The sequence below is a fragment of the Diceros bicornis genome, chromosome 13 (assembly GCF_020826845.1).
Source record: "Diceros bicornis minor isolate mBicDic1 chromosome 13, mDicBic1.mat.cur, whole genome shotgun sequence".
In the NCBI taxonomy this organism is placed as follows: Eukaryota; Metazoa; Chordata; class Mammalia; order Perissodactyla; family Rhinocerotidae; genus Diceros; species Diceros bicornis.
The window spans coordinates 51,642,973-51,670,495 of NC_080752.1; the positions used below are offsets into that span (position 1 = coordinate 51,642,973).

Below are 27,523 nucleotides of genomic sequence, written 5' to 3' on the forward strand. Positions count from 1 at the left end.
TTCCCAAAAAGCCCCAGTAGATAGTTGTATGTCATAGTTGCACATCCTTCTAGTTGCTGTATGTGGGATGTGGCTCCAGCATGGCCGGAGAAGTGGTGCGTCAGTGCACACCCGGGATCCGAACCCGGGCCGCCAGCATCGGAGCGCGCGCACTTAACCGCTAAGCCACGGGCTGGCCCCCTTTCCCTCCTAAAAAAAAAAGAGAAACGACTCTGACTTGACCCCATATCTCTTTCTAGCCCCTGTCCTATTTTTCTCCTTTTCTCAGCTAAACTTCCTGAAGGAATTGTCTGCACTGATTTGTGCCTCCATCAGCCTCTCCAGACAGCTCTTGCTAAGCTTAGTATTGGCAACACGTGGCGTGAGTCCGACGGTCAATTTCTGGTCCTCATTTACTTGATCTCAGTAGCCTTTGGTCCTCTTGGTCTCCCCTCCTGCTTGCTGGCTCCTGGGACATGACATTTCTCTGGTTATCCTCTTGTCTGCTCCTTCTCTGACTCCTTTCCAACTGACCCTCCATCATCAGATCTTCGTACTTGGAGGGCTGCAGCAGTGAGTCCCGCGCCCTCTCTTCACCCAGGACTCTCTTTTTAGTCAACCTCTTCCAAATCCACAGCCTGTTATCTTCCCCACACACACCAGTTGATAGTCCCAAGCAGACTCCCCTATGCACTCTAGACCTGTATTTGTGTCTTCACAATGTCTACTCAGCATCTTCAGCAGGGTGTCTCAAAGGCCCCTCAAACTCAACATGGTCAAAACTCAATTTCCGTTCTTCCTTCTCCTCCCACACTGGTCTTCCTCGTGGGTTCCCCATCTTGGAACACAGCACTATCATCTGTCTAGGTGTTCGAGCCAGAGATGGGGACTTTGTCCTTGAGGCCTCCCTCTCCCTATACCCTCTTCCATATTCAGTTATCACCAAACTCTGCCAACCTTATTCTCTAAATAACTTTTGACCGTGTCCACTTCTCTCCATTTCCACCACCACCACCTTAGTCCAAGCCTCCAACACTTCTTGCCTGGATGATAGCAACAGCCTCCTAGACAGCTTCCCTCCAATCTGTCTTTTACAATACGGCCAACCTGATCTTTGCAAAACGCAAATCTGGTCATGTTGGACTGTTACTTAAAACCCTTCAGCAGCCTCCCTTGGCTCTGAGAATACACCCAACTCCAGGTGACATTTCTGGAATCATCTCACCTAACTTTCCCTCCAGGCCTTCTTTCAGCACTTTGAACACCAAGCTCCTTTCTGCCACAGGACATTTGTATGTGCTACACCCTCTATATAGGACTATGCTGTCCAATACAATAGCCACTAGCCACATATAGCTAGTGAACACATGAAACATGGCTAGTGCAACTGAATTGTTAATGTTATTTAATTTTAATTAAATTAAAAAATTTAAAACATTCAATTCAGTTACCAGAAAACTGTTAACTATTCTTTAAACATCTTAGGTATGTGAATCTACTTTGCAACTTGAATTTTTATGAAATCTAAATACAGATCAAGTATTTCTGGTGAAATTTTGATGTCCGAATTAAGATATGCTATAAGTGTAAAAATACACACAGAATATTGAAGACTTAGTTAAAAGAATGTAAAAGATCTCATTAATAATTTTTTATATTGATTACGTGTTAAAAAGATAACATTTTGCTTATATTTGGTTAAATAAAAGATAAAACTTCACCAGTTTCTTTTTATTCTTTAAGTGTGGCTACTAGAAAATTTTAAATTACGCAAGTGGCTCATATTATATTTCTATTGGACAGCACTGGTCTAGAATGCCATTCCTTCTCTGTCTTACCTCCTTCTACTTGTCCTTCAGAGCTTGGCTCAAACATCACCTCCTCTGAAAAGCTTCCCTGAGATAGTCTTTTATTTTTATTCCATTTTATTCTCTTTCATAGCTATTTGTCAGTGGTTGTCTGCCCTTAACTCCACTCATTTGTAATTATACATTTATCTGAATGACCAGTTGATTCACACCTGTCACCTCCACCAACCTCTAAGCTCCATGAGAGCAGGGCCCGTGTCTGGCTCCCCTCTGGAAACCAAACACCTCATCCAGAGCCTAGTGTGTGGGTGGCTGCCAGTGGGAACTTTAGCATGCCACACGAGGTCATTCCGTCCACTGTTCTGCCTTTGGGTCTGACTGTCCCCCACCATCTGAGAGAGCCTGAGCACTCTCTTCCCCTAGGAGTGTCACTATAGCTCTTCAGTATGTTGATTCTACCTCTCCCAGATGGAAAGTCTGCCTTGATAGCTGACCAGAATCCCTCCTGCTGTAAGCTGGCTGAGACCCTTCGTTCAGTCCTTAGAGGTAATTAGAGCAGTGTTTCTCCAACTTCAATGTGTGTGCCAGTCACCTGGAACTTTGTTAAAATGCAGGCTTCAGTTCATCAGGTCTGGGACGGGGCCTGAGACTCTCATTTCTAACAAGCTGCCCACTGATCACGTTGATGCTGGTCCATACTCTGAGTAACAAGGCTGTAGAGAAGCTGGTCATCACCCTGAGTAACCCGAGTTTTCTTCCTGTTCCAACCCTCTGTCTAGGAGGCCATTAGGGGTCTCTTGAAATTTAGCCCTGTCCCTTCCAGCTCCCACGGGTACCCCACTAATCCCTGTACCCTGAAGAGGAATGTGGTGCCTGTGTCCACTATTGTCATTTGGTTTTTGTTTTTAATTCGAAATAAACCTTTAAGCAGTTTTCAGTCAGGGCAGCCCTGATATGGATCACGGATGTGTAACAACACTCTCCAATGATAAAGTCACACAGCTGGAAATGCCAAACAGTCCCCAAGCTTTGGCTCCTCTCTGCCACACTGGACTGATCCTATCAGCTCCTCCAGAAGGCTCCACTCTGCAGAGGCTGGGCTTGGACACTGGGAAATGTTCTCTCTGACATGTCCTCTGGGAGCATCGCAAACCAAATGTGTGCTGCGGGGCCCTCTGCCAGGCAGAGGTGACCCATCCACCTCCCCGCCTTGTTCACACAGTGATGTCCGAGGGATAGAAGTGTCTTCCAGCAGCCTTGATTGTGTGCATGCATGTGCACATGTATGCATGTCTGTGGGTTTCATGTTCGGACACGAGGTCTGTGTGTGTCTGTGTCCATGTATGTATGGAGAGTGTGTGTACGTGTTACCCCCAGCACTCGAGTTCGCAAAGCTTTCATCACACAGAGCAGCGCTGGACTCTTTCTGCCTGGGCCTGGAGGCTGAACAACGTCCCTAGGTGGGCCCCGCAGAGGTGACCGGCCCCACCGTGCCTTGATGCTGCTGCGGTTGCTGGCCCTTGCGTCTCCGAGAGCTGGCGCCTGCCTCCTTGCTCTCCTTCCTGCTCAGGTTCCTGTTGGCGTCCTCCCGCCGGCCCTGGCCTCCCTTCCTCTTCTTCTGCCCTGCAACCCCAACAGCAGGAAGAGTCAACAGAGGACGTCCTGCCACGAGCAGAGAGGCCCTGGCATGGCCAAGGGCCCCAGGAGGGGCATGGTGAGGAAGCTGGGCAGGGGGAGGCGGGGGGGAGGTCTGGGACCTAAAGCAATGGTACCCTTTACTGCTGCCTTTAGGCAGTTGGGGTGCCCTCAAGGCCTCCTCTGACCAGCAGCCACTTCAGAGGACCCTGCAAGGTGGGTACTGAGAGGGGAGTCCCAAGAGCCTTTTCACCCTCCACCCCTCGATGAACCAGACACCCTCCTCTTCCTCATGTCTTCCTCAGACCTTGGATCCAATGGGCCAATAGCATTTCCCAGATGTTCAGTGCAGCCCCCAGGACAGGCAGGATGCCCCCCACTCATCCACCCCACACCGCTGCCTCTGGGGACAGCTGCCACATCATTGCCAACTACAGGCTGTGTGACCTTGGTCAGATCACTACACCTCTCTGGGTCTTAGCACCCTCTTCCATGCCCCCATCTGACCTCGAGGGCCTCTCCAGTGGCAACATCTGCTGGCTCAGAAGAAATGGGGAAACTGGAGGGATATGGAGACAGAATCTTCCAAGTCCCACCGTACAGAGTTCTGGGGACTGCTGTCTGCCAGGACTTGGCACTGTTTGCACAGCATAGAGCCTTGAGTTGGGGGTTCCCCATCTGGCCCTGGCCCGAGGCCCTCTCTGGGGCCACAGGCAGGAAGCAGAGGTGGTCAGACCTCCTGTGGCTGTGCCTGACTCCTGACTCCCGACTCCCGACCCCAGGGAGGCAGAGGCCGCAGCTCACCCTCAGGACAGGGCGTCCTCCGCACTGTGCACCTCCGGGTCTCCTTGGTGTCAGAGCAGATGGTGTGGTCCCCGCCAGGGGCATGGAGCACCCTCCTTGTCCGCTCCTCAAAGCCCTTCCGGAAACCACAGAGCTTCTTCTTCTTGGAGCATGGCCCCCATAGAGACCACTCACTCATTTCACATTGCGCTGGCAGGAAGGGAGGGAAGAAGGAAAGAAGGAAGAGGAGGAGGGCATCACACCTCCTCCCCTGGCCCTGAATACCCCAGGGGAGCCTTTCCACCTGCCTTAGGCTGGAGGCATCTTTAGTCCAGAGGGCAGGAAAGTCCTGAGAGAAACCTCAGAGGGTGGTCGTGGGGTAAGTTTTCTCTGCACAGGGCCCCAGCCCACGCTTTCCCTGGTCAGACCCCTCCCCATCCTACCCCTCCTCCTGGGGTCCTGGACCCCCTACAGCAGCGCCCACTGTGTTTACCAGGACTGCTGCACTCCATGGTGCCGTTGGCAGGTGCAGAGCCCTCGGGACAGGCCGGGTAGCAGCGGCCCTTGTGCAGGTACAAGGTCTCCTTACACTTGGTGCAGAAGTTGTGGCTGAAGCAGGCCTCGCAGTGCTCAATCTTGCATTCTGAGGAGAGGACCAGATGAGGGACCTCTGGCTCAGCCTCAAGCAGACACTTCCCCTCATCCCCATCCCCAATGCCCTCCCATCCACACCCACCCACACAGGGCAGGACCGTGGTCTGGAGCAGTGTCTACTGCAGAGGAGTCTTGGGAGGGAGGAAAAGGAAGGCAAGGACAGGGTGGGGGAGAGGAGGCCAAAGTGGGCACTCTCGAGGGCCACCTGGGACTCAGACAACCCCAACCCAATCCCGGGCCCTGGAACCCAAAGTGAGGCCCAAGACAGCTGGTTTCAGAGGAGGGAGCAGGACACTCTGGCATTGGTGGGGGTGAGAGATGAGGGTCCCAGCATGGTCTCCTCTTCCCCCACTGCTGGGCATCCACAACACCCCAAACCCTGGGCAGAAAGAATCTGCTTGGAGGAGCGGGGAGCAATCCCAGGGCAAATTCCTCTCCCTCTGCAAGACCAACTTCCAGGAACCACCTTGGTTGGACTCCTCTGTCCCTCTCTGATCCCCTCCTGCCAGCTCTCCCTCCTCTGGGGAAGTGGGAGGAGCCGGGGAGCGTTGCAGGGCTAGGCTGGAAGCAGGCAGGGTCTTTCACAATCTCTCCCTTCCCAGATTGTGGGTGGGGCTGACTTCCTCCTAGTCGCTGGCACCTGAAGCCTGGGCTGCCAGTTTCCCAGGAGCTGGCACAGCCAGGAACTCCCTACCCCAAATCCCCTGAGGAGCAAGAGGGCAGCCCCAGGGTCCTACCTCTGTCCTTACAAGTTCCCCACCCTCACCACCCTCCCCTGTGCCTCTGTGTCCCTGATTCCTGGTTTGGTTGCAGGTAAAATATGAACAAAAATAAGAACAATAGCAGCTACCATGTATTGAGTGCCAGACACTGATGGCTTTCCATATGCTTCTCACAACAACCCATTTTGAAGATGTGGTTTTGAGAAGTTGTGACATGCTGAAAGTCACACAATGAATAAGTTGCAAAGTTGGGATTAGAACCTGAGTCGGCTGATCTTCCCCTCCAGGCCTCGATGTTATCAGCTATAAAAAGGGTACCATTACTTAGGTCCCGTCTCCCTCCAAAGGCTGTTGTGAGGCTCAACTGAAGTGAGAGCTGGAAATGCATTCTAAACTGCAAGGCACTGAACAAACGTGAGGGGGTATGGGCATTGCTCACTGGAGCATGTTCATTGTGTGTCCCCCAAGCACATCACAGCTGAGACGGGATGGAGGTGTGACAGCACGTGCCTCGGAGCACGTGGAACTGTAGCTGATGTGGGAGAGTGGAGTTGAGTGAGAAGACCGAAGGAGAAGGGGGGTGCAGAGAGAAGGCCGGCCAGGGCTTGAATTTTCCTGTAGCCAGTGGAGCCAGCAGTGCTTTTAAGCAGAAGTGTGACTGCATAGGTTGTGTGTTTCAGAAGCATGTTTCTGGCTACAGTGTGGAGGGAGGGTCGAACGGAACCAGGTAAGGCTGGAGGACGATGAACAGGCTATTGTGATGGTCCGGGAGAGAGGTGACAGGAGCCTGGATAAGACAAAGGTAGTGAGGATAGAAAGGAGATGGAGCAGGCATGATTCGTTTATTGGATGGATGAGGGGTGGCACAAATGAGAGGTTGGCTCTCAGGTTTGTGGCTTGGGGTGATGGCTTGGGACACCGAGAGTGACTTGCAGGAATACCGGTCGGTGCAGGTTTGGAGGGAGGAGATGTGCTTCTGATAAGGACACACTGAGTTGGAAATGTGGGTGGGATATCTGGGGAGGTGTCTGGCCGGCAGCTAGATACTTGAATCAGAAGCCTCATCTCCCCTCCTCAGTGTCCCCTCTACTCCCCTTGCAGGCCACCAACAGTTCAAAGCACCCTCCCCCAGAGCCCAGAGCCTCTGGCGCCCTTCTCCAGCCCTGCCCTCACTCACTGATGCACTTGTTCATGTCGGGGTTGCGGGCATCGAAGTACCCGGGCGGGCAGGATGGCAGGCAGACGCCCACCTGGCGGATGTCGCTCCTCTCCAGCAGGATGAACAGCTTGGGCGAGCACTTGAGGCAGCCGTTGACCTCAGAACAGAGCTCACAGCCTTTGGCGCAGGCCTGGCTCCCCTCGGCGCTGACTGTAAGGGTGGAACAAGGGTGAGAGGCAGCTGTGGGACAGACCTGCATCCTTCCCAGGCTCCCACAAGGATGGGAAGTGACTAGACAGGAGTTTCATCCTACAGAATGAATGTGCTTCTCAAAAAGCACAGGCCAGGCTGGCAGCTCTCTGCAAGGCTGCTTTATAAACCTCCCGGGGATCCTCTGTCGAGAGAACGAGCATGGAGGCCCGGAGCAAGAGCTCCCATCCATCCTAAATGCCTCCCTAGCTCCATGCACAACACGAGCTCACCCTCCAGGCTTACTCCACCATCCCCAGAGAAGCCACTGAAGCTGTGCCCTTCCTGAAATTTACCTCTACCCTTCCCAGAGGAAGAAAAGATCAGCCTCAGGTATGGGAAGAGGGCTTTTTCTCCTTGAGAAAGTTTTAAGGACAAGAGGGATAATGGGTTAAACTATCTGAGAAAAAGACCACCCGCCCAGAGACAGGAAGACAACTAGAATCACTTAGGTCTAGAACAGTGGTCTCAGCCAGAGATGATTTTGCTCTCCAGGGGCCATTTGGCAATGTCTAGAGACATTTTTGATTGTCAGACGGGGGAAGGCGGTTGCTACTGGCATCTAGGGGATAGAAGCTAGGGATGCTGCTAAACATCTTACAATGCATGGGGCAGCCCCCACAACAAATGATCTGGTCCAAAATGTCAACGGTGCTGAGGTTGAGAAACCGTGGCTTAGAACCATCTTCTGAGGCAGTGTGATCTCCAGCCCCAGCAGCGAGGCTCAGATCTTTGATCCCGGTCCCTCATCCATCTGTTCAACCAACGCTCACCGAGCCCCCACCCCAGGTACCATGTGCGGTGTGAGTGCTGGGGACGTGGAGGCAAAGACGCCTGGCCACTCTGAACTGATCTTCCAGTGGCGCAGAGAGACCCACAAACAGGTAAATGCTGACAGCCACAAGGCAAAGCAATAGTGGACTCAAAAAGAAGAGTGGGAAGGAGTCACAAAGGAGGTGACTTTGGGGCCAACTCTTGAAGAATTAGTACAGATTTGTCCATTAGGAAGTAGAGATAAAGGCCCTCTAGGAGTAAGGCCACAGAGGTGTGAAACAACCCCAGGGGAATTGCAGATAATTTGGGGTGCAGGAGGGGTGAGGAGGGGAGTGTGAAAGATAAGGTGTCCGATCTTGAAAGGCCTTTTATATCATGCTGACGGCTTGAACTCGATCCTGCCAGGCAGCGTTTCTCAAAGAGTATTCCTTGGAACATGACTCCCCCAAATGTTCACAGGAGGATGTGGAGAAAAGGCCACTGCATCAGGTAAGACTGGGAACCACTAGGTCCAACAAGTCTAAGCAGGATTCTTTACTGCACAGCTTCTTGTACCTTTCATTATGCTCCTATGCAGAGTGACTCTCCAAGACGGGGACAGAGTGAGCTGCATTTCCCAGACATTTTGGCCACAGAACCCTTGTTTTGCAGAGTTTTTCTTGGAACCTTTCTCAGAGCTGATTAGACAAGAGGGAATCATTGGCAAGTTTTAAGCAGGAGCAAGACCTGGTCTGATGACATGGCAGAAAGGTTCCTCTGGTGGCCTGGGTGGAGACCAGAGACTGAAGGACCGTGTGAGTGGAAGCTGACATGATCATCCAGGTGAGAAAAGTGAGAAAGTCTTAAACCAAATTCCGTTCAGTGGACATGGAGAGAAAAAGATTTGAGAGATGCTTAGGGAACACAATCAGTATGGTCACAGTGACCAATAGGAGGGGGGGAGTCTGGGGTGATTCCCAGGGTTCTGGCCTAGAGAATGGGTGAATGATGGGGCCAGTCACTAAAAGAGGCTCACAGAAGAGAAGCGAGTTGAGAGAGAAGGAGAAGAAGGAGAGTACTCGTGAGCCACTTAGGAGGAACCAGGCAGGAGGAACTGTCGCTGCAGGCTGGAGGCAGAGAGCTGGAGAATCAGAACAGAGCTGCAGGAGACTGGGCAGCGTAGTGGACCCAGAGCTCAGACTTCAGAGTTCGCCAGGCCTGGAGCCCAATCCCCAGCCTGGGACCCTGGGCAAAACTCTGCATCTCGTGTGCCTCCCTTCACACCACTGAGAAAGGAGGATGAGGATGCCCACTCTGGAGGGCTGATGGGTGGAGCTCCTGCTCCAGGGATGGTCCCTGATTTCAGAACAGAAGAGCGAGTAAGAGTTAGGAAGGCGAGCAGGAGACGGGAAGAGGAGATGAACAAACACAACAATAACAACAAAATCACAATCATAATACTGGTGGCTGATTACTAAACATTGAATACTCGTTCTGTGGCAGACACTGCCCTCAGTGCTTTACAAGCATTTGCTCATTTATTCCTTACAACCCACGAAGTAGGTACTATCATTATTTTTTTAATCCCCATTTTTTTACAGTTTTACAGATGAGGAAATAGAGAGGTTAAATTACTTGAACAAGCTTCACAGCCAGTGTGTGTTCCAGGCTGAGGGAACAAAGTTTACAAAAGTTAGGGGTAGGACAATAGGAGATACATGGAAACTGAAAGTATGGTGAGACTGATTTTTTTTAAATAGAGAGTTTATTTGTATAGAGTCAATACTACCATCTAATTAAACAATAAATTAAAAAATTCACATCATTCTTGCTGGTTTGGTCATTTTAAGGGCAAAAGCACTCCAAATGTTGTGTTGAAGTTATGAGGGAGCCGTTGGGATTATTTTTCCATTTTGGGCCTTTATTCAGCTGTATTACAAATTAATAAGTCATTATTAGGTAGATTTTAGGTACCACTTCTACTTCAAAGATACTAAATTATCTATTACTCAAGTTTTTTACTTAGTTCATTGTTGAAATGAATGCTCCCTCTAGGTTTTTGCCTTGGCTTCCATAACTGAAGTCACCTAAGTGTCCCATTTGCAGGTCTCTCTAGCTACATTCCTGGACTCACTTCTTCCTTCCTTATCAATTTTGTTAAGGACAGATTTGCAAAAGGCCTTCCCCGAATCCCACTGCCCGCCTCCTATTCAACCAACAAATCTCTGTGTGCATTTTTCTTCAGAACTATCAACGACATGGCAAGAGAAAGTGTGGTCCAAAGCACGGGGATCTGAAATTAGTTCAGCACGGCCGGAGCGTGAGGTGAGTGGTTGTGCGTGAAGCTGGAGAAGGAAGCAGGGGCCAGACGACGAAAGGTCTTGAACCCATATAAAGGAGTTCAGACATTCTCCTGTAGGCAGCGAGGAAGCACTGGAGGTCTTAAAATAGGAGACACGGTCAGGATTCCATTTTAGAGAGATCACTCTGCAGTGGGGAGGATGGATTGTAGGGAGAGCAAAACTGGAGGCAGGAGGACTCCCAGGTTTGAAGAGATGGAGCTGAACCAAGAGGATGGAAAGGAGGAGGCACATGTAAGCTATTCAGGCAGAAAAATTAAGAAGATGTGGTGATGGATTGGACATGGCGGTGAGGACCCAGGAAGCACAAGTCAAGGATGATTCCGAGGTGCTGACCTTGTGTGGCAGGGTGGCTGTCGGCCCTTCGCTGAGAGAGGGACCACAGGGAGAGGAGCAGGTTTGGGTGGGAAAAAGACGAGTATTAAGTCTTAGATGTGTTGAGGTTGCGCTGCCTGTGGGACACCCGGCGGGGGGTATCTATGAGGCAGCTGAATCTGTGGGTCTGGAACTCAAGAGAAACACCCTGGCTGGAGACTGAGACTCGGAGTCCTTAACATGAAAACTGGCATCAAAGGCATGGAGGTCCATGAGAGTGGGGCTAGAGAGTGAGAAGAGGAATTAGACATTTAAGAGAAGGACAGAAAAGGAAGGGCCAAGTAGGAGGTTGAGAAGGGGCAAGCACACGGGTAGGAGACACTCAAAAGCATATTGCATTGTGGAAGCCAAGAGAAGAGCACACTCTACGGAGGAGGCGTCGCCATGCCAAGAGGAGATGTTATATAAGGAATCAGGAACAGCTTGCTGGTGCCCCTGGTGGGGTGGAGAGTGGAGGGCAGGGGGAGAAGTAAAAGGAAGGTGCAAGAATAGAGCCACCTCCTTCAGGAAACTGGCTATGGAGACGGGGGGGAGAACTCAGGGATCCATCCCAGGAGCTGTCGCTGGTGGCTGAATCCGCAGGGTGGCAGGCATCCCAAGGCAGAAGCTGTGAGCTGGAGAAGACGGCCAAGGGCTGAGGCTCGGGCAACACTCACGTTCAACAGGCAAGCAGAGGAAGAGGGGCCCAGAGAGAAGCCGAGAAGGAATCACTGGGGAGGTGGGAGGAAATTGAGGAGAGTGGGGATGGAAACCAAGCTGGAAAGGAGAGATCTGCAGGAATCGGGGCTGGGAGGAGACCCTGCTGGTGAGAGTTGGTCAGGTCTCATTAGACTTGCCTTAGGAGGTGACTGGGTGACCCGGAGGAGAGCAGTTTTGGAGGAGTGGTGGGAATAAGAGCCAAACGCAGTGGGCTGAAGAGTGAGTGGAAGCGATGGAGGGCGGGGGGTAAAGTGAGGAGAGGGACAGTGACACAGAAAGAGACAGAGGAGAGACAGCTGGGAGCGGGTGCTGTGTTCACAAGACTCAGAGGCAGGCTAAAGATGGAGGAGTTAAGACCCAAGGATACAGATGGTCAAGGGACAGAGCTCAGGCGGTAAGATTGGCCTTGGTTAGACGGAGGGACCACAGGAGGGGGTCAAGGGCAAGGACTGAGGGGGTTGAGCTCCATGAGGAAGCGGGAGGGGGCTCAGCAAGAAGGAGAGGGGCTCAGTGACGGAAGGGGTCAGTCCAATGGGGGTTCCCTGGGAGGAAAGGGATGCTTATCAAGGGGGTAGGAACCAAAGGGTATTCTCAACTTAGCGAGGCAAATGGATGGGCAGTGAGGGGATGGAAAGCCAGAAGGAGGGGGGCTCATGGAGGTGAGGGGAGGTCCAAGGAAGATGGTGGGGGTTAGGGGTTACATAGTGATTCAAAGGGAGAAACCGAGGTTCATTCATTCCACAGATGTTCACTGCACACCTAACACGCACGTGCCCAGAACTGCTAGGAGCTAGGGATGCAGAGGTATAAACAAAGGCCCACCCAGGGATGCGGGAAGCAGAGCTGGCTACGCACTGTGGTGAGGGGAGGAGCAATGGAGGGCACGCCCTTACCCAGCCAGCTAGGTGAAGAGGGTATGACAGGCAGGAGGAACAGCCAGTGCAAAGGCTCTGAGGCACCCAAAGTGCTAGTGCATACACGGAATGGAAAATAGGACTTTATTCTATGGGCAAGGAAAGGGACCACAGAAGGACATGGTCAGGTTCAGTTTGAAAGGCTCCCTCTGGCTCCTGTGCCTACGATGCAGGGTGGGCAGCCTTGCAGGATTGTAGCCTGGCTGGGCTCAGAGAGGGGAAGGGTGCTCAGAGAGGGGATGGAGCCTCCTTCCCAACTTCTTCACAAACCACCCCCTGCCCCCAACAGCTCTGCCCTTCCCACCCCGTGCCCTACTCCCTCCATCCCCAGCACCAGGAAGGCTAGGCTGTGCCCTCCTCACTTCTCTGCTGGTTCTCTATCTCCTTCATCCTTGTCCAAAACCCTTTCAAGCTGATGTTCCTATAATCAGGCCTTGCCCCTAGATGGCTCAGTGACCTGCTTCCCTGAAGAATGGCTTCTGGCCACAGTCTCTCTTCCCCAGGGACTTCACTTCTCTCCCAACTTTCTCATCTCCAAGGATCTTTCTAAAACCAAAACTCTGATGGTGTCACACCCCCGCCTAAAATCCATGAATAGCTCCCTATGGCCTGCAAAATTAAAACATGGCTCCTCCACCTGGCCTAACACGCTTCCATGGGCTGATCCCTCCTGCCTCATCTCTCAACACTATCCCTAAGTAATATGGCACTACTTTTGTTTCTCTGGATACATCGCACTACTTCCCACCTCTGTGCCTTTGTGCAAGTCCGTCCTTCTGCCTGGAGCACTCTCTGCCTCCTCCTGAGTCTGACTAACTCCTTTAAGCCTCAGAACTAAAGTCACCTCCTCCAGGAAGTCTCCCCTGATCTCGCCTCCCTGCAAAGTCTGGATGGATTATTTCTCTGTGTTCCCACGCCCCCAGTACTGTACTTGAATCCATCATGGTAGACATCACCTTATGTCATTATTATCTGCTAGTATGTCTTTTTCCCACTAGAAAGAACTTGGGAGGGTGGAGCCTGTCTTATTCCTCAATGGGGGCCCAGTGAAGGGGTGAGGCTCCACAATACCATAGGGCTTCCGCCGGGTTGGGATTGAGGATGTGGTGAGAGAGAGGCTCACGGAGGAGATGGCTCATGGATGGAGTTCACTGAGTGTCCGATAAAATGTGGGGAGTGGGATTGGACAGGAATGCAGGTGGTGAGGGTCAGTGAGGGTTGGAGAGGAACTTGCCATGACCCAGAGGAGGGCTGAGCTTGGTTTTCGGGCGGGATCTAGCCTGGGAGGATCTAGAGTTGGTAAGAGACCTGAGTGAAGTTGGCTGGGGTGGGGATGTCAGGGAAAGGGGCCTCATGAGGAGGTGAATAGAGAGGTAGGCAAGGGTCCTTCTCAGGCCGCACACTCCCCCAGGAGCTGTGTCTACTCCCGGTGCCCAGGCTCATCCCAGGCATGCCCCTCTGGGAAGACCCAGCAGCCTTGAACTCAACTGGGAGCTTAGTTTGGACCTTCACTTTTTCTCACCTGGGCCCAAATAGCCTTTAACTGGCCTGTTTGCCTCCCACCTCAAGCCACCTCCCCTCACCCCTTGCTGCAGCTGGACCATGCTGCTCCCCTGATTAAAACCTCTCAGGGCTCCTCGTCACCCACAGCTCAAGTCAGGTAAAGTGCAAACTCCTCAGCCTGGCAAGTACAAAGCACTCCCCCATCAGACCTCTGCCTACTTCTGCAGCATTGTCCCCCCACGACAGCTCCCTCGGCCCCAGGCAGCTTTCAGGGCTCTATCCTAAGGGGTGACAGGCTTTTTGTTTCAGCAGCACAACCTTTCTTTTCAACAGAAAAGATCCTCCATGTAAAAAACAGATATGAGCACCGCCGCTCCAGTTAAAACCCTAGGGCTCTGCAGATCTCCACCTATAAACCATTCCTCCAGCTACTCCTAGCTACACCCCATTTCCTGAACAGGCTCTGCCTCCTCTCAGCTCCACACCTTTGGACATGCTGGTCCCTCTGCCTGGAATGCCCTTCCCCATCACCCAGCCCCACTCCCTTGCCTGGAGATCATCTACTCAAAACACAACCCAGGGGTCACTCCCTCTGGGCTCTGCCAGCCCCCCAGGTTTCCTCCTGTCACCACAGTCACAAACTAGACTGAAATGGCCTCTTCCCTACTTGCCCGTGGACTCCTCAAGATTCATCTCTGTGACCCAGGCCAGGCTCTGTAGGTTTGCAATGGACATTAGTGGAATGGCCCAAGGAATGAATGAGGCTTCAGTGAGGGAAGATGGTCAATGCGGATGGAGGATGGCACAGTGAGAAGGGGCAAAAAGGTGGGGCCGGCTTCTGGAGGAGTCAGGGTTCAGTGAGGATGGGGGCTTTGTTGGGGGCAGGACTGCGCAAAGGGCCCCAGGAATCAGATAGGAGAAGAGTCTCAGTAAGGGGAGGGAGCACTCAATGTGAGGGATGGTGAGGGAATGAGGGCTTGGTGAGGGCAGGAAATCCAGACAGGAAGGCAGTCAGAAGAGGGTGAGGGCCAGTGAGAAGACAAGAGGTGTCTTGTCGCTTCACAAGAGTGAAGAGAGGCTGGGGGCGGGGATGGGTCCTCAGTGAGTGGAAAAGGAGGACGTCCTGCTGGGGTTCATAACTGATGGCTGAAGAGTTCTTGGCTCAACTTCTCCCCCTCCATGCAAAGAGATCATCACTCAGACCGGAGATCGGTCATTTCTGAGCTCAAAACTGGTGTGTGGGGCCGCCTCCATGGCTTATGGTTAAGCGCGCGCGCTCCACTACTGGCGGCCCGGGTTTGGATCCCGGGCACACACCAGCGCACCGCTTCTCCGGCCATGCTGAGGCTGCGACCCACATACAGCAACCAGAAGGGTGTGCAACTATGACATACAACTATCTACTGGGGCTTTGGGGAAAAAAACACAGAGAAGGATTGGCAATAGATGTTAGCTCAGAGCTGGTCTTCCTCAGCAAAAAGAAGAGGATTAGCATGGATGTTAGCTCAGGGCTGATCTTCCTCACAAACAAAACAAAACAAAACAAAACAAAAAACTGGTGTGTGGCTCCAAATCAGAGCTACATTGGGTGGCTTCTGGCTGCCCTACCGACATGCAGTCACGGGATGGTGGACAGAGTCGACAGACCTGAGGCTTATATCCACAGCAAGCCTACCTCTGCCCCCCAGGCCGCCCACTGCCTTTCTACGTGGTCTGGAGGCCAGAGCAGCCACACACAGGTGTCTTGGTCTTTTCTTCCCTCCCCGACTCCCCTGGAAACCCTCAGGCAAAAGGGTCCACACATTGTTTATATAACAATGACATGCATCCCCAAGTCTACACAGAGCCCAATATTTTACAAAGGTTTCACAATAGATAGCTCTGTCTATTCCTGTAAGCCTTACTGTATTCCTATACAAGTAGACTTGCAGTTGCATGGTAATTATTATTTTTGTGTGTGTGAGGAAGATCAGCCCTGAGCTAACATTTGTGCTACTCCTCCTCGTTTTGCTGAGGAAGACCGGCTCTGAGCTAACATCTATTGCCAATCTTCCTTCTTTTTTTCCCCCCAAAGGCCCAGTAGATAGTTGTATGTCACAGTTGCACATCCCTCTAGTTGCTGCATGTGGGACTCGGCCTCAGTATGGCCGGAGAAGCGGTGCGTCGGTGTGCGCCTGGGATCCGAACCCGGGCCGCCCCTAGTGGAGCATGAGCACTTAACCGCTAAGCCATGGGGCCGGCCCACATGGTAATTATTTAACAAGTACTGCCTAGCAACAACTACCCTCATCCCTCTGAGCCTCTGTCCATTTTGGACCCTCACTGCATCCTGAGCCTTTCCCCACACCTTACTCCCTCCTCATATCTCAGCACCATCAAGGATGTCTGTCACTCACACCACGTGGTAATTAAAAACGGGGTCACATGCTGCCGAGGCTGTGGGATGTGGCTTACCAAAAGTGCACACATCAAAATCGCTGCGTTTCATTGACCATTGCTGGGACTGGCCTGTTCTGATGGCCAGGCTAGCACTTTTTTTTAGTACAAAAGACTCAAACCCAGGTTTTCTGACCCCTGGTTTGGGCAGGTGTGCGGCTCTGTGTGTGTGAGCGGAAGCGTGAGCACACGAGTGTGAGTGGCTCCTCTTGTTCTCTCTCTCATCTCAGACATAGAGGAGACCGATTATCAACTGCTAACTGCATCCGGCCTGTGGAGTGCAAAACACCAGCCACAACAGATGAGAAGGGAGGAAAATAAGGGCTCGCTGCTGATTAAACCTAACTGTCTCTAATTGTTTGTTAAGCCAGAGATTTTCAGCTTCACCAGCTCTCTGAGCTTCTCTCCCTGGGCTCGGTTCTGGCCTTGCCTGCTCCCGTGGAGACCCAACAAAACTCCACTGCCTTCCAATGTTTCCTGGCGAGCTTTGGTCTGCAGGCCTCCAAAGTGAAGCAAGAGGTGGTTGGGCTAGACTCCAGAGGAGCTGCCTGCCGTTGGACGCGACATCTCTGATGGGGGTGTTGAGAAACAGGCAGGCTTTGGGGTCTGCATCACAGGCCTCCACCCTACTCCCTAGCCCGGGTCCCTCACACACAGTGGCCTCTCTCACAACATAATGGGCGTGTACTGGACCCTCATCCCTGGAGACATGAGCAGAGGCTAGAGGACCTCCCTCAGGACTGCCCAGGACGGGATTCTGTGAGGGGCAGCGAGGGCCATAGGGACAGGCTAATCTTGAACTCTGTCAAGCTCTGTTTTCAAAAAGACTGGGCTCACAGGAATTAGGAGACCTGGGTTCCACTACTGACTGCGTGTCCTTTGGCCTGTCGTCTCGTCTCCTTTCTTAGCCTCAGTTTCCCCATCTGTACAATGATAGGATTTATTTTATTTTAAGCTGTGAGAACCCTTTCTTCCCATGAATCTTACGTGGAATCTTACTGAAAGCAGGGAAGAGTGGAGCCACTCTGGCTGGAAGGGCAGGAGGACCAGACTCCTGCCCACTTGCGTCCCCTTCACCCCCACAACATGGCTCCCTGAATCCCACTGGGCAGGGTTAAAAACCACGAGAGTGGATGGTCTCATGCCCCACCCTGCTCCACTGTTCCTGTCCCATGATCTGGGCAGGGAAGGCCATTGCCCACCACCAAGCTGTGCAGAGCCCCTGGCCCCAAAGGAACTCCTGTCAGTGAGGAGGGGACCGAGCATCCCTGGCAGTGGGGCCGGGAAGAATCTCCATGGATACCACACAAAGTTGGTGTTATGTCAAAGGGCATAATCCACAAACTGGATTCTCACAAGAGAAGGGTTAATCTAGAAAGCAGAGTCTACAAAGGGGAAAATAGACAAAGTGAGTAATCTACAGCGTGGGTAAGCTCAACAAATTAATCCACAAACTAGATAATCCACAAGCAGGATAATCTACCGAGTAATGTACAAAGCTGTAATAGATGAAGTAGAAATCTGCAATGGTCATCACAGAATGAAACTACAGAAGGCCCTCGTCCCCAGGCGGCCCCCTCCCACTCCCAAGGCCCTCGGTGGTCCAGCCCCGCTCCATTACTCACTCCGCCTCTGCCTCTTCCCTTTGATCCCCCGGCTGCCAGCAGCGAGATGCATCCAGCTCAGAACCAGGGCCACCACACACAGCCCAAGCCGCATAGTCACTCCCCAGCTCCAGGCCCCTGGTGGGAGGGGTGGTCTCTGGGGGGGGTGGACGGCGCAGGGCTCTTGCTAACGCCTCCGGGGCTGGGTCAGCAGCAGGAGGCCCAGGCCTGGGCTGTATCCCAAATCCACCATAATCTCAGCTGGGGACAGAAAGGGTGTAGGGATCCCACTTCTCCATCAGCCCATAAGGAGGTTCAGAGAGCTTCCCTCAAAGGCACCTCGGGGTGTCACATGGGAGAACTCTTTGTCACTTCAGCAGGGACACCTCCAAAAACCAACCTGTTGAGGGAGGAGAGAGAAGGGTTAATTATGGGGTACCATAGGGCTCCCCAACCTATGCCTCCTACCCTCCCATATGGTCCCCTACCCAAGAGACTGTGAGAACTCAGAATGTTTGGACAAGTCACCCACCTGGCCCCCCTGTAGAAATCTGCTGCTCTTTCTATCTTGCAGAATTCCCTAACCTGGGACTGAAGCTGGCTACCCAAGTAGCTGGAATATGGTGGACACTCAAATCAAACTTGTGGATCACTGGAAACCAGCTGCCCCACCCCTGTCCAATGTTGGCCAGCTCTAGCTGGAAGTCCTTCTTTAGGTCTACCCTACAGACCTCGTGCTGCAGTGATATCCTGTCTCTTGAAGAGGAGCTCTCTTTCTCCTTCTGTGAGTGGCCCCTCAGCCTTCTCTTCTCAGTGCTGAGTCACCCCTGTGCCTTTCAGCTGTCCTGGAGCTACAGCAGTGGCCCCCGACAAGCTGGCAGACTCTGCGTGGCCCTCTGGGCTTGGCGGGAGAAAAGGAAGTAAGGCTTCCCCTGGCCACAGAAACTCTGACACAGCAGGCCCCGCGGGCCTGGCCTTTGTCAGAGGATAAAAGAGGCAGCAATGCCTGCCCTGGCCAGAGACACAGAGAATGGGGATAATCCCCCAGCCCAGCAAGAGCCAGGTCTCTGGACCCACTGGCCTGGGTGATGGGGGCAGGGGGAGCTGGTCCCTCCCCAGTGAAATGTGTCTGGGAAGTTGGAGCCCAACCTAGGAGTAAGGGGATGAAAACCCCACTTGACACTCACAGGGCCACACCCTCCTGACACACTGTCACAACAGAAGCATGCCCCACTGCCCCACGCACCTGCTGTACACCCACCCATCCTCACACAGGGACAGGAGGAAACAGCGGGCCTTCAGGAAGCTTTGTAGATGCCAGGGAAGCATTGCCCTCCCATCCACTGGTTAGATGGATTTGGACAAGTTGCTTAGCATCCCTGAACCTCAGTTTCCTCATCTATAAAGTGGGGGTAAATATGCCCCTTTCACAGGCTTGCTCTGAGAGTTGGCTGAGTTTTGCCTTACTAAGGAGAAATCTGAAATGCTAGAGGGGAGGTGCCCCTCCCAACCCCTGTCCCAGTCCTCTTCCCCTTCACCTCTCAGGGAGGCCCCCGGAGAGCCCACCTGCATGGGAGATAAATCATTAACCCATGAGGGAGTTCAGCACCTCCCTCCTCTGCCTCTCCCACCAGCTTTGAAGGCCAGACACACTCAAGTGGGTAAGCTGCCTGTGAGAAGTGTTTACACGAGGCTGATGGATCCCACCTGCTGCTGCGGCCGGAGCCAGCGGAGATGCCCCCAGCCACTCCCAGATGCCAGCCCCTACCTGCCCCTCCAGCACTCCCTGCGTGACCTGCCAGAGCATTCCCATCCTCCCCAGCCCCCACCACACACTTCCCTCACCCACCAGTTGCGGACGTCCGGCTGAGCTTATCGAACTGGGGTCTTCAGCCCCAGGTATATGGTCTCAGAGGCTGGCCGTGGAGCGTGATGGTTAAGGGCAGAAACTTCGGAGTCAGCCTGTCTGGCTTCAAATGTTCACTCTGCCACTTAGCTGTTACCTTGGGCTAGTTGCTCAGCTGGTCTGATCCTCAGTTTCCTTATCTGCAAAAGGGTTGTTGTTTTTTTATAGCTTAAATGAGTTAATACGTGAAACTGCTCAGAATGGTGCCTGGCACACAATGAGGACTCAATTGTATTTGCTGTGTTTTCTACGACCAAGACTTCGTCTTATGTCTACAGTCCAATGGTCATCTAAAAAGCAACATAAACAAATTTTTTTGTATCACCTGGATCCAAACCTTAATACCAAACACTGTTATACAATTTCCATATTTGCATTTGCCCTTATGGCTGATTGCCTGAGCCCCAAAGTGATCACTCAAAGCGATAGGGCTAACCTTTCATCGCAGCGTTTCTCAAACTGAGGTCTGAGGACCCCTCGCAGATACACTGTCAGGGTGCCATGTGTCCTCACACTGGATGAACACTGGCAAAGACCACATCAGAGAAGCCAGGTGTTGAATCTTAGTGAGACTAAGTGAGACTTTGGTCTCACCGTGTGATCAGTACCCCTGGGGTCCTTGGGGCAGAAAAGGTCCCTACGCACCTCTGCTCTCCCAGTGCCTCCCTGCCTGGTGCCTGGCACATTGGGGTTAGTGCTCAGCAAAGGTTAGCTCCCTTCCTCTCCCTCCGTCTCCTCCTTCTTTCAATTCCCCCTCAATCCTCCCAGGTCTTAGCTTTCAGTCCTGCCCTTGCCATGCTCACTGGGTCCCTGCCAGTGAGGGTCTCCTGGCCCACTCTTGCCTGAATCACTATTGAACCCCGATCTCAGCTAGGAAGTGGGGAGAAGGACCCAGATCTGAATTTCACTGGAGCAAGTGACACTGGCCTCCCTCACCCATCACTAGACGGGAAAAGATTCAAGCATTTCCAAAAAAAAAAAAAAAAAATACATCTAGAATCAACACCAAAAAGGAGCTGAGTTCATTCTACCAGGGGGACAGGCAACAAGTAGGAGGGAAGCTGGATGTGGAGGGGGAAAACTGGAGGGCGAATGCCCCATCTAAAGGGAGTGTCTGTGTTCAACTCCACTTGATTGTTGATAGGCAGAAATAATGGCTCAATATCGCCAGATGTTCTGATTTTTTAAAAGAAAAGTTGAAAATTCAGAATTTTACGTGAAATCTGATTTTAAAAGCTGGACAGGTCTCAGACCAGGAACCCTGCAGTGCCAAGCCCCAGAAGGTCACAGTCCCCTGCATCCACGTCCCTTCAGCTAGTGCCTGCCCTCCCCTCACACACCTGCAGTGGGATACACAGACTCCAGGGCATACTACAGCTGAGAGAGGAGACAGGAGCTGATGACTTACTTTCAAGCAGCCTGTCTTATTTCTATTAGTTCCTCTGTCTGATTTCCCTTGCCCCTTGGGCTACATAGTACAAGCAGCTCATTTTTTGAGGCCCCTTACTCTGTACAGGCAGAGCCAGCAATGAGATCTGCTGGCAGCGATCAAGGTCTCAGGCATCCGTGGGGGTAAGGAAGGGCATTTAGTCTCTGCCAGGGTGGGAGTGAGGGATCCACATTCATTACGTGCTTGCACCACCTGCCATGTGCTAGGCCCTCATTTACTCCTCACTCCAACTCCAGGAGGAAAGTAGAATTATTCCCATCTTACTGGCACTGAGAGGTTCAAGGTCTTGGCGTTACAAACCCAGTCAATGACCAAAAGGTTTGCTACTCAGGACTGGGTATCTGGAGGGCGGGGCAAGGGCCTGGGACCTGAAGGATGCGGGGCATGGCCCAGCTTGGGGAATAGACCCACGGAGGTGGGGAAGGCTGCTGGAGGCGGAGGCAGAGCTGGGGCGGGAGACCAAGGAGACAGGCCGCACGTGCTAGGTGGTCTGGGGAGGGGAGCACGCGGGCTGGGGAGGGGGACGCAGTTGGGGGTGGAGCTGAGGGCGGGGACTCAGTTCCCCCAGAAGGCTGGAATAACTTTCACCTTCTCGCCTGCAACACTATCAGGATAAATTGGTACTCCATCCGAGGCCGGATACAGACCCAAAAATGTAAACCATCTCGATAATCTCTCATTAGTCCTCCCCGGGAGCCGCTACGGGTGGAGAGTTTTGGCCGCGGAGCGGGCTGGCGCGCGAGGGTCGAAGAACTGCTAGGCTGGGGGTGGGACCAAGTACTACGTGCCTGCGCGACCTGTAGGGATTAGCTTGTCCGCCAGAGCCCAGCCAGGTGCTGGGCCCCCTCTCCGCGCCCCAACTCCAAGGGCAGCGGGGAAAGGCTCCTTCACGTCCCTCCATCATCGCTCCAAATGCGCAAATTCTTCTTTCCTCCCCACTATCCCGGAGAGGCCCAACAGGTGCAGGGGGAGGGGAGGCGGACATGAAGTCCCCCTGACTGCCCCCCAAATCCAGAGAACTCTCCAAGTCCGAGAGGCCAGTTTCACGAGAAAACTCCTGCTCCGGAGCGCGCGCACCCAGAATCCGTCCTTGGTCTCCTGGGAGTCCTGGGCGAACACAGCCACCACCTCCCCGCAACCAAGCAATACCATCCGTCCCTCGGCGCCCGACCCCGCGGGCCAGCGAGCCGCGCCACCTCGCAGCGCACCAGGGGCCGCGGGCGCACGTCGCCTGCCACGTCGGACCCGGGCCCGGGCTGCGAGACTGCGGTGGGGGTGACCAGGGGCCGTGGGACAATCCAGGATCAAGAGCTTCTGGATTGGGGGGGGTGGTGAATAGGGCTGGTGGACTTGGAGAATTCAGAACTACGAGTGAGGACGATCACGGGGGGCTGCTGGGTTGAGGGGCACTCAAAGCAGCAACTGAGAGGGGACTGCCCACTGGCTTGAGGGATGATGGAGCAGGGGGGTCGGCAGGACTTGCAGGAGGGAGTCCAGGAGGTGCCCTCTCCCACCATCGCTGACTGGAGAGCAGTCAGAAATCCCCTTCCTCTCGCTGTCTCACCCCCGCACTCAGCTCGGCCAAGCCCCGACGGGAGGGCCCGCGGCGCCCCAGGTCTCGGGGAAGGGGGCGCTAGGGAGGAGGACCGGGCAGCTCAGGGGGGGACTCACCTCCGCGCTGCCAGCCGCGGCGGGGGCAGGCCCGGGAGGGGCGAGGGTGCGGCCGACTTACCCGCCCGCCCGCCGCAGGACTGTCCTGGGCGCCCGCGCTCCGCCCGCGCGTTCCCAAGTTGCTCAATCTGCGGGCGGCTCACGCCCTCTGGGGCCAGCGCCCCACCCGGCGCATCGGTCCTCTGGGCGGCTCGGTCCGGCCCTCGCTCCCCGCGATGCCGCACTCCGGCGGTCCGCTCCCCGCTCTCGGCCGCTGCTCGTGCTCTCCGTCGCGCCTCCGCTCGGCCGGAGCTCCCAGCCCGGAGAGGGGCCAGTCCTCCGCTCGCACGAGGGAGGGAATCCCCCCCCCCTTTGCAGTCCCACCCCCGAGCCGGCCCCCCTTCCCGGGATCCGCAGCAAAAAACGGACTGGAGCGCCAGGCCCGGGAGTCCGTAGCCCCCTCCCGCACGCCCTTGCCCGCAGCTGGGGCCCGGCGCTTGGGGCGCGGGGCCGGCAGCCGCACACGTTCTCTGGACCCTGGCGCAGACCCTCTGTCCTTGCCTCCTCCGCTCTCCCCACCCCGCACCCCGGGACTGGCTGCAGCTCCAGGCGTCTTGGGGTCAGAACAGGGCCGGAGAGCCTCGGGAAACCTCAGTTTCCCTATCAGGAACCTGAAAAGTGACAAGGAGCAGGCTTAACAGGGTCTGTGGTCCTGGCCACGCCCTCCTCTCAGGGTCAAGTCTTCAGAGCATCTTCCCAGTTCAGAGGAAACGGGAGGCTATAACATCCCGGGAACCCAGCTGAGGACACCTCCACAAAGAGTTGGCGCTGGGGCAGTGAGGGAGATTTTGAAATAACACCTAGATTCAAATCCCTGCTCTGTCACTTACCAGCTGTGTGGCCGTGCCTAAGTTACTTAACCTCTCTGAGCCTGAGGGTTCTCATCTGTTTTGAGGGTTCAGTGAAACCAAGGATACAAATGCCTGGAAAATGGTCGGGACTCTAAATGTTTGTGGAATGAGTCTTGAAGTCAAGGCTGCAGACACCTGCAGCAACCCAGATGAGGTTGAAGTCAAGCCTGAAGAAGGGAGGGAGCGAGGCTCACGTCTTAGGGTGGCAAACAGCTGTTCTCCAGCTTGATTTGCGATTGGGTAAAGGAAAATGGGCTAAAACTGCAGTTAGCAGGAGTTAAGTTAGAACAGAAAAGCTGGACTGATTGTGGGGGGTGGCGGCTGGTGAGTAATCAAGGCAGACTGTGGAATCTCCTCAGGAGAGGAGGGGGAACCCCGGTCATTGAGACAGGGGCACGGGGTCTTTTACAGGGACAGCGAAACGGATGGAGTGACCCCTGGTGTGTCCTGATGGCCAGGGAGCAGGGATGGTGGATGGCTAGAGCAAGTGGAGCAGTTGGGTCCCAAATGCGCAGTGTCTGGGCTCATTCAGCCAGAGCATTGCCAAGTTTACAGGAGGCAAACAGCCGTTTCCGAGTTGGTCCCGGGCCCCCTCTCCTCTCCCCTCTGCCCTGAGCCTTCCCTGCTCTCACCGGCCCTTGGCTCTGCTCTGTGCCTAATCAAACAGTCCCAAATGCTGAAAACTCAATGTTTATTTTATTTTATTTTTTTACACACTTGCATAACTCCCTGACGAGCCACGCCAGGCGTTGGGCTTTTTGTTTGGTTTTATTTTGTTGCATTTAGGGAAAAAGAGAGAGAGAGAGAAAAGAGAAGGAATAACACAAACCACCCAGCCCTAGAAGCCGTCTTAGGCCAAGCAGTGGGCTCGGGTTTCTTGCCTGAGGACAAGTCTGTGGGAGTCGGGGGCCCTGGCTACTAGGCTCAGGAATGAGTGAGAAAGGGAAGGAAGCCACCTGGGTCAGAGAAGATAATGAATTAGAACCATGTGACACTCATGGATGAATAATAAAGAGCATTTCTTGTGCACCTAATATATGCCAAGCATTGTGGTTGGCATATATATTCTGTTACCTAATTTCGCAACCATTTCACTTTCTTTCTTTTTTCTTTTTCTCTTTTTCTTGTAAATGTGAATTCTGAGCCTCAGAGACAGATGACTTGTAAGTGGCCAGTCCTGTTGTCATTATGCTAAATGACTTGTAATTTCCCTGAGAGAGCCATGTTGCCCTGAGTTTGCATAGGCTGTTCATTCTGCCTAGAAATGCCTTTTTCTCTGACCCTTATTTATCATCCTTCAAAATGCCTGCATGAAGTGTCCCCCGGCTACCTTGCAAGTCAGTCTCCCGGCCCTGTGTAGACCTGTAAGTCACTCATCGCTGGCCTGCGATCGTCTCTCCCACTGCACTGTGAACCCCTTAAGGGCAGGGGCTGTGATTCATCCTTATGATCCCAGCACCATGGACACACTCAATCAATGCTTGCCAAACTGAACCCCAAGACGGCCAAGACTGTACCTTTTGTAGATCCCGCAAGCTTATTCAAATGATGTCCCTGGTCACCATCACTACTTACCCAGGCCAAGATCATCATTCTCATTAGAAGACCAAAGGTCAGTGGACCCAGGCCAGGGCAGCAGCCCCTAGATATTAGCAAAGTTCCTTATACCTTATATCATCCTTTACCAGGCAAGGACTATTCTACCACCTGCATTGTCACTGTGTCGGTATATTTTCAGCTACAAGTAATAGAAGACCAATAGAAGACAGCAGGGTGGTTTATTAGCTCATGTATGAAGAAGGGCTGAGGTAGGAATGATTCAGCAGCTCAGCAACCATGTCAGATTCTTTCCTTTATTCTTATTCTACCGTCCTCAGTGTGTTGGCTACTATCCTCATGATCACAAGATGGCTGCAGCAGCTCCAGGCACGACGTCTTCACCAACAAGTCCCAGCCACAAGTCCAGCTGTCCCTTTTTAAAGAGTTAACTGGCACTTTAAAATGGTTAAAATGGTAAATTTTGTGTCATGTATATTTTACCACAATGAAAAAAATTTTAAAGGAGGTAATTGGATCACCTGCCCACCAATGAACCAATCACAGCCAAGAGGGATGATGCTACTAAGATTAGCTTAGACCAGTTAGGATTCACCTGAAGGGTGTTCACAGCAGAACTCTGTCAGCCCTGAAGAAGGGGAAATGGGCTTTTGGGTAGGCAACCAACAGAGATTGTGATCACTGTTACTCAAAGAAAAGCTGACTTTGTTCTCATCAGTTTATTGCAGACTCACCTGCAAACCGTAGTCTCGGAGACCACGTTGTTCTCTGAGTTCTCGTCATTCTCTCTTTTATGGAGGCAATATGGGATAGTGGTCAAGTGCGTGGACGCTGGAATTCACCCTGAGTTCAAAGCCCATCTCTACCACTGACTAACTCAGTGTCCTTGGGCAATTCACTTCACCTCCATGAACCTTAGTTTCTTCATCTGTAAAATGGGTATAGTAACAATGTCTACCCCACCACAGTTCTTCTGGGGATAACATAAGGTAATGCATTTAAAGAGCTTAATGCAGTGCTAGGAATTACAGTGGGTACTTAGTCCACGCTGGCTCTTATAATTAGCTATGATTTTGTCCTTTCATTCATTAAATATTAACGAGTGCTCTTGTATCCCAGGCAGCGGGCTGGGAACGGAGGCTAGAGAGATGCAAGTCACGCTGTTGTCTTCCTATGGAACTCCTGGTCTAGCGGGCAAGAGAGATTATGAGACAAGGGAGATGGGGTAGAGGATGGCACAAAGGAAGGGGTGACCATGACTCCTTGAGGGAGTCAGAGATGCTTCTCCAAGGAGATGTTTGAAAGACTTGGCATTTTCTAGGCACATGAGATGAAAAAGGCATTCCAGGCAGAGGGAATGGCTTGTGCGAAGGCCCAGAGGCCTAACGCATCGTGGTGCCCTTGGAAATATATGTAGTTCTGCCTCATGGAGATTCAGGATGAAAGAGGTGCGGAGGAGAGCAGCAGATGAGATCCTTCCAGAAGGGCCTCGTGTACCAGGCTAAAGAACAGGGACTTCACCTTGAGGGCAGCGGGCAACCCCTGGGGGGTGATGAGGTGTGTAAGAGGCAGGGTTGGAGTTGTGCTTTTGAAGGAGGTGCCTGGCAGCCCTTGTGAAGGGTGGATTTGTTTTTTTTTTAAGATTTTATTTATTTATTTTTCCCCCCAAAGCCCCAGTAGATAGTTGTATGTCATAGCTGCACATCCTTCTAGTTGCTGTATGTCGCACGCGGCCTCAGCATGGCGGGAGAAGTGGCACATCGGTGCGCGCCCGGGATCCGAACCCCGGCCGCCAGCAGCGGAGCGCGAGCACTTAACCGCTAAGCCACGGGGCCGGCCCTGAAGGGTGAATTTGAAGGGAAGAGACGGGAGGGGGTGAGGAGCCCCCATGAGAGAGGATAGGGGGATCATTCCCAGGAGCACTGCTCTGCTCTCACCCTTTCCTCTCTCAACTTCCCTTCCAGAGGGCCGGCTGTGTCCTCTGGAAGCCCGCCACTCCCCTAAACGCCCCCTCCCAGATTCTCCACCTTGTTGTAACCGAGCTCCAGCTCCCCTAACACACAGCTGGGGCCCCGCAGCCCTCCCCCGGCAGGGTCTGGAGAAACCACTCTTTCTCCCACACGAGGAGCCCGTGCCATCAGCCTTCTTTTCCTCTGGCCCTCCCTTCATGACCATCCCTTCACTGTCCTGAAAATGCCCCTGCTCTTTTCCATTCCTGCTGTTCTCCCTCCCTCCTCTCCTCACCTTCCGCACCTGCCATGTGCCCTGTGGTGGCTTCTTTGCTCACATGGGACTTTGACATCTGTCTCCAGGTCCTCTTCTCCATCGCAGGCTCAAGCATCATCTTGGGGACCTCATTCTCCATGTCAGTGCCATTCCCAGCACCTCCTGAACTCCCCAGACAGTGTCCGTTTTC

The 27,523-nt window shown here is 53.2% G+C and overlaps 1 protein-coding gene across 1 annotated transcript; it reads right to left on the bottom strand.

The window, feature by feature from the left end:
* Positions 1-1,656: 1,656 nt before the first annotated feature.
* Positions 1,657-22,737, bottom strand: RSPO1 (R-spondin 1). The gene is made up of 7 exons (XM_058553726.1): positions 22,661-22,737; positions 19,483-19,679; positions 17,655-18,033; positions 6,759-6,950; positions 4,699-4,848; positions 4,227-4,415; positions 1,657-3,410 (listed from the first exon to the last, which is right to left on the bottom strand). The coding sequence occupies exons 3-7, from the start codon at positions 17,746-17,748 to the stop codon at positions 3,244-3,246; spliced, it is 792 nt and encodes a 263-aa protein (XP_058409709.1). The 5' UTR covers positions 17,749-18,033; positions 19,483-19,679; positions 22,661-22,737; the 3' UTR covers positions 1,657-3,243.
* Positions 22,738-27,523: the final 4,786 nt, after the last annotated feature.

Coding starts and splice junctions, on each gene's coding strand:
- RSPO1 (XM_058553726.1), bottom strand. CDS start 17,748: ATGCGGCTTGGGCTGTGTGTGGTGGCCCTGGTTCTGAGCTGGATGCAT. Junction 4,849..6,758: donor CGACATGAACAAGTGCATCA/GTGAGTGAGGGC, acceptor TCCTCTCCTCAG/AATGCAAGATTGAGCACTGC. Junction 3,411..4,226: donor GAGGACGCCCTGTCCTGAGG/GTGAGCTGCGGC, acceptor TTGGGGTTGCAG/GGCAGAAGAAGAGGAAGGGA.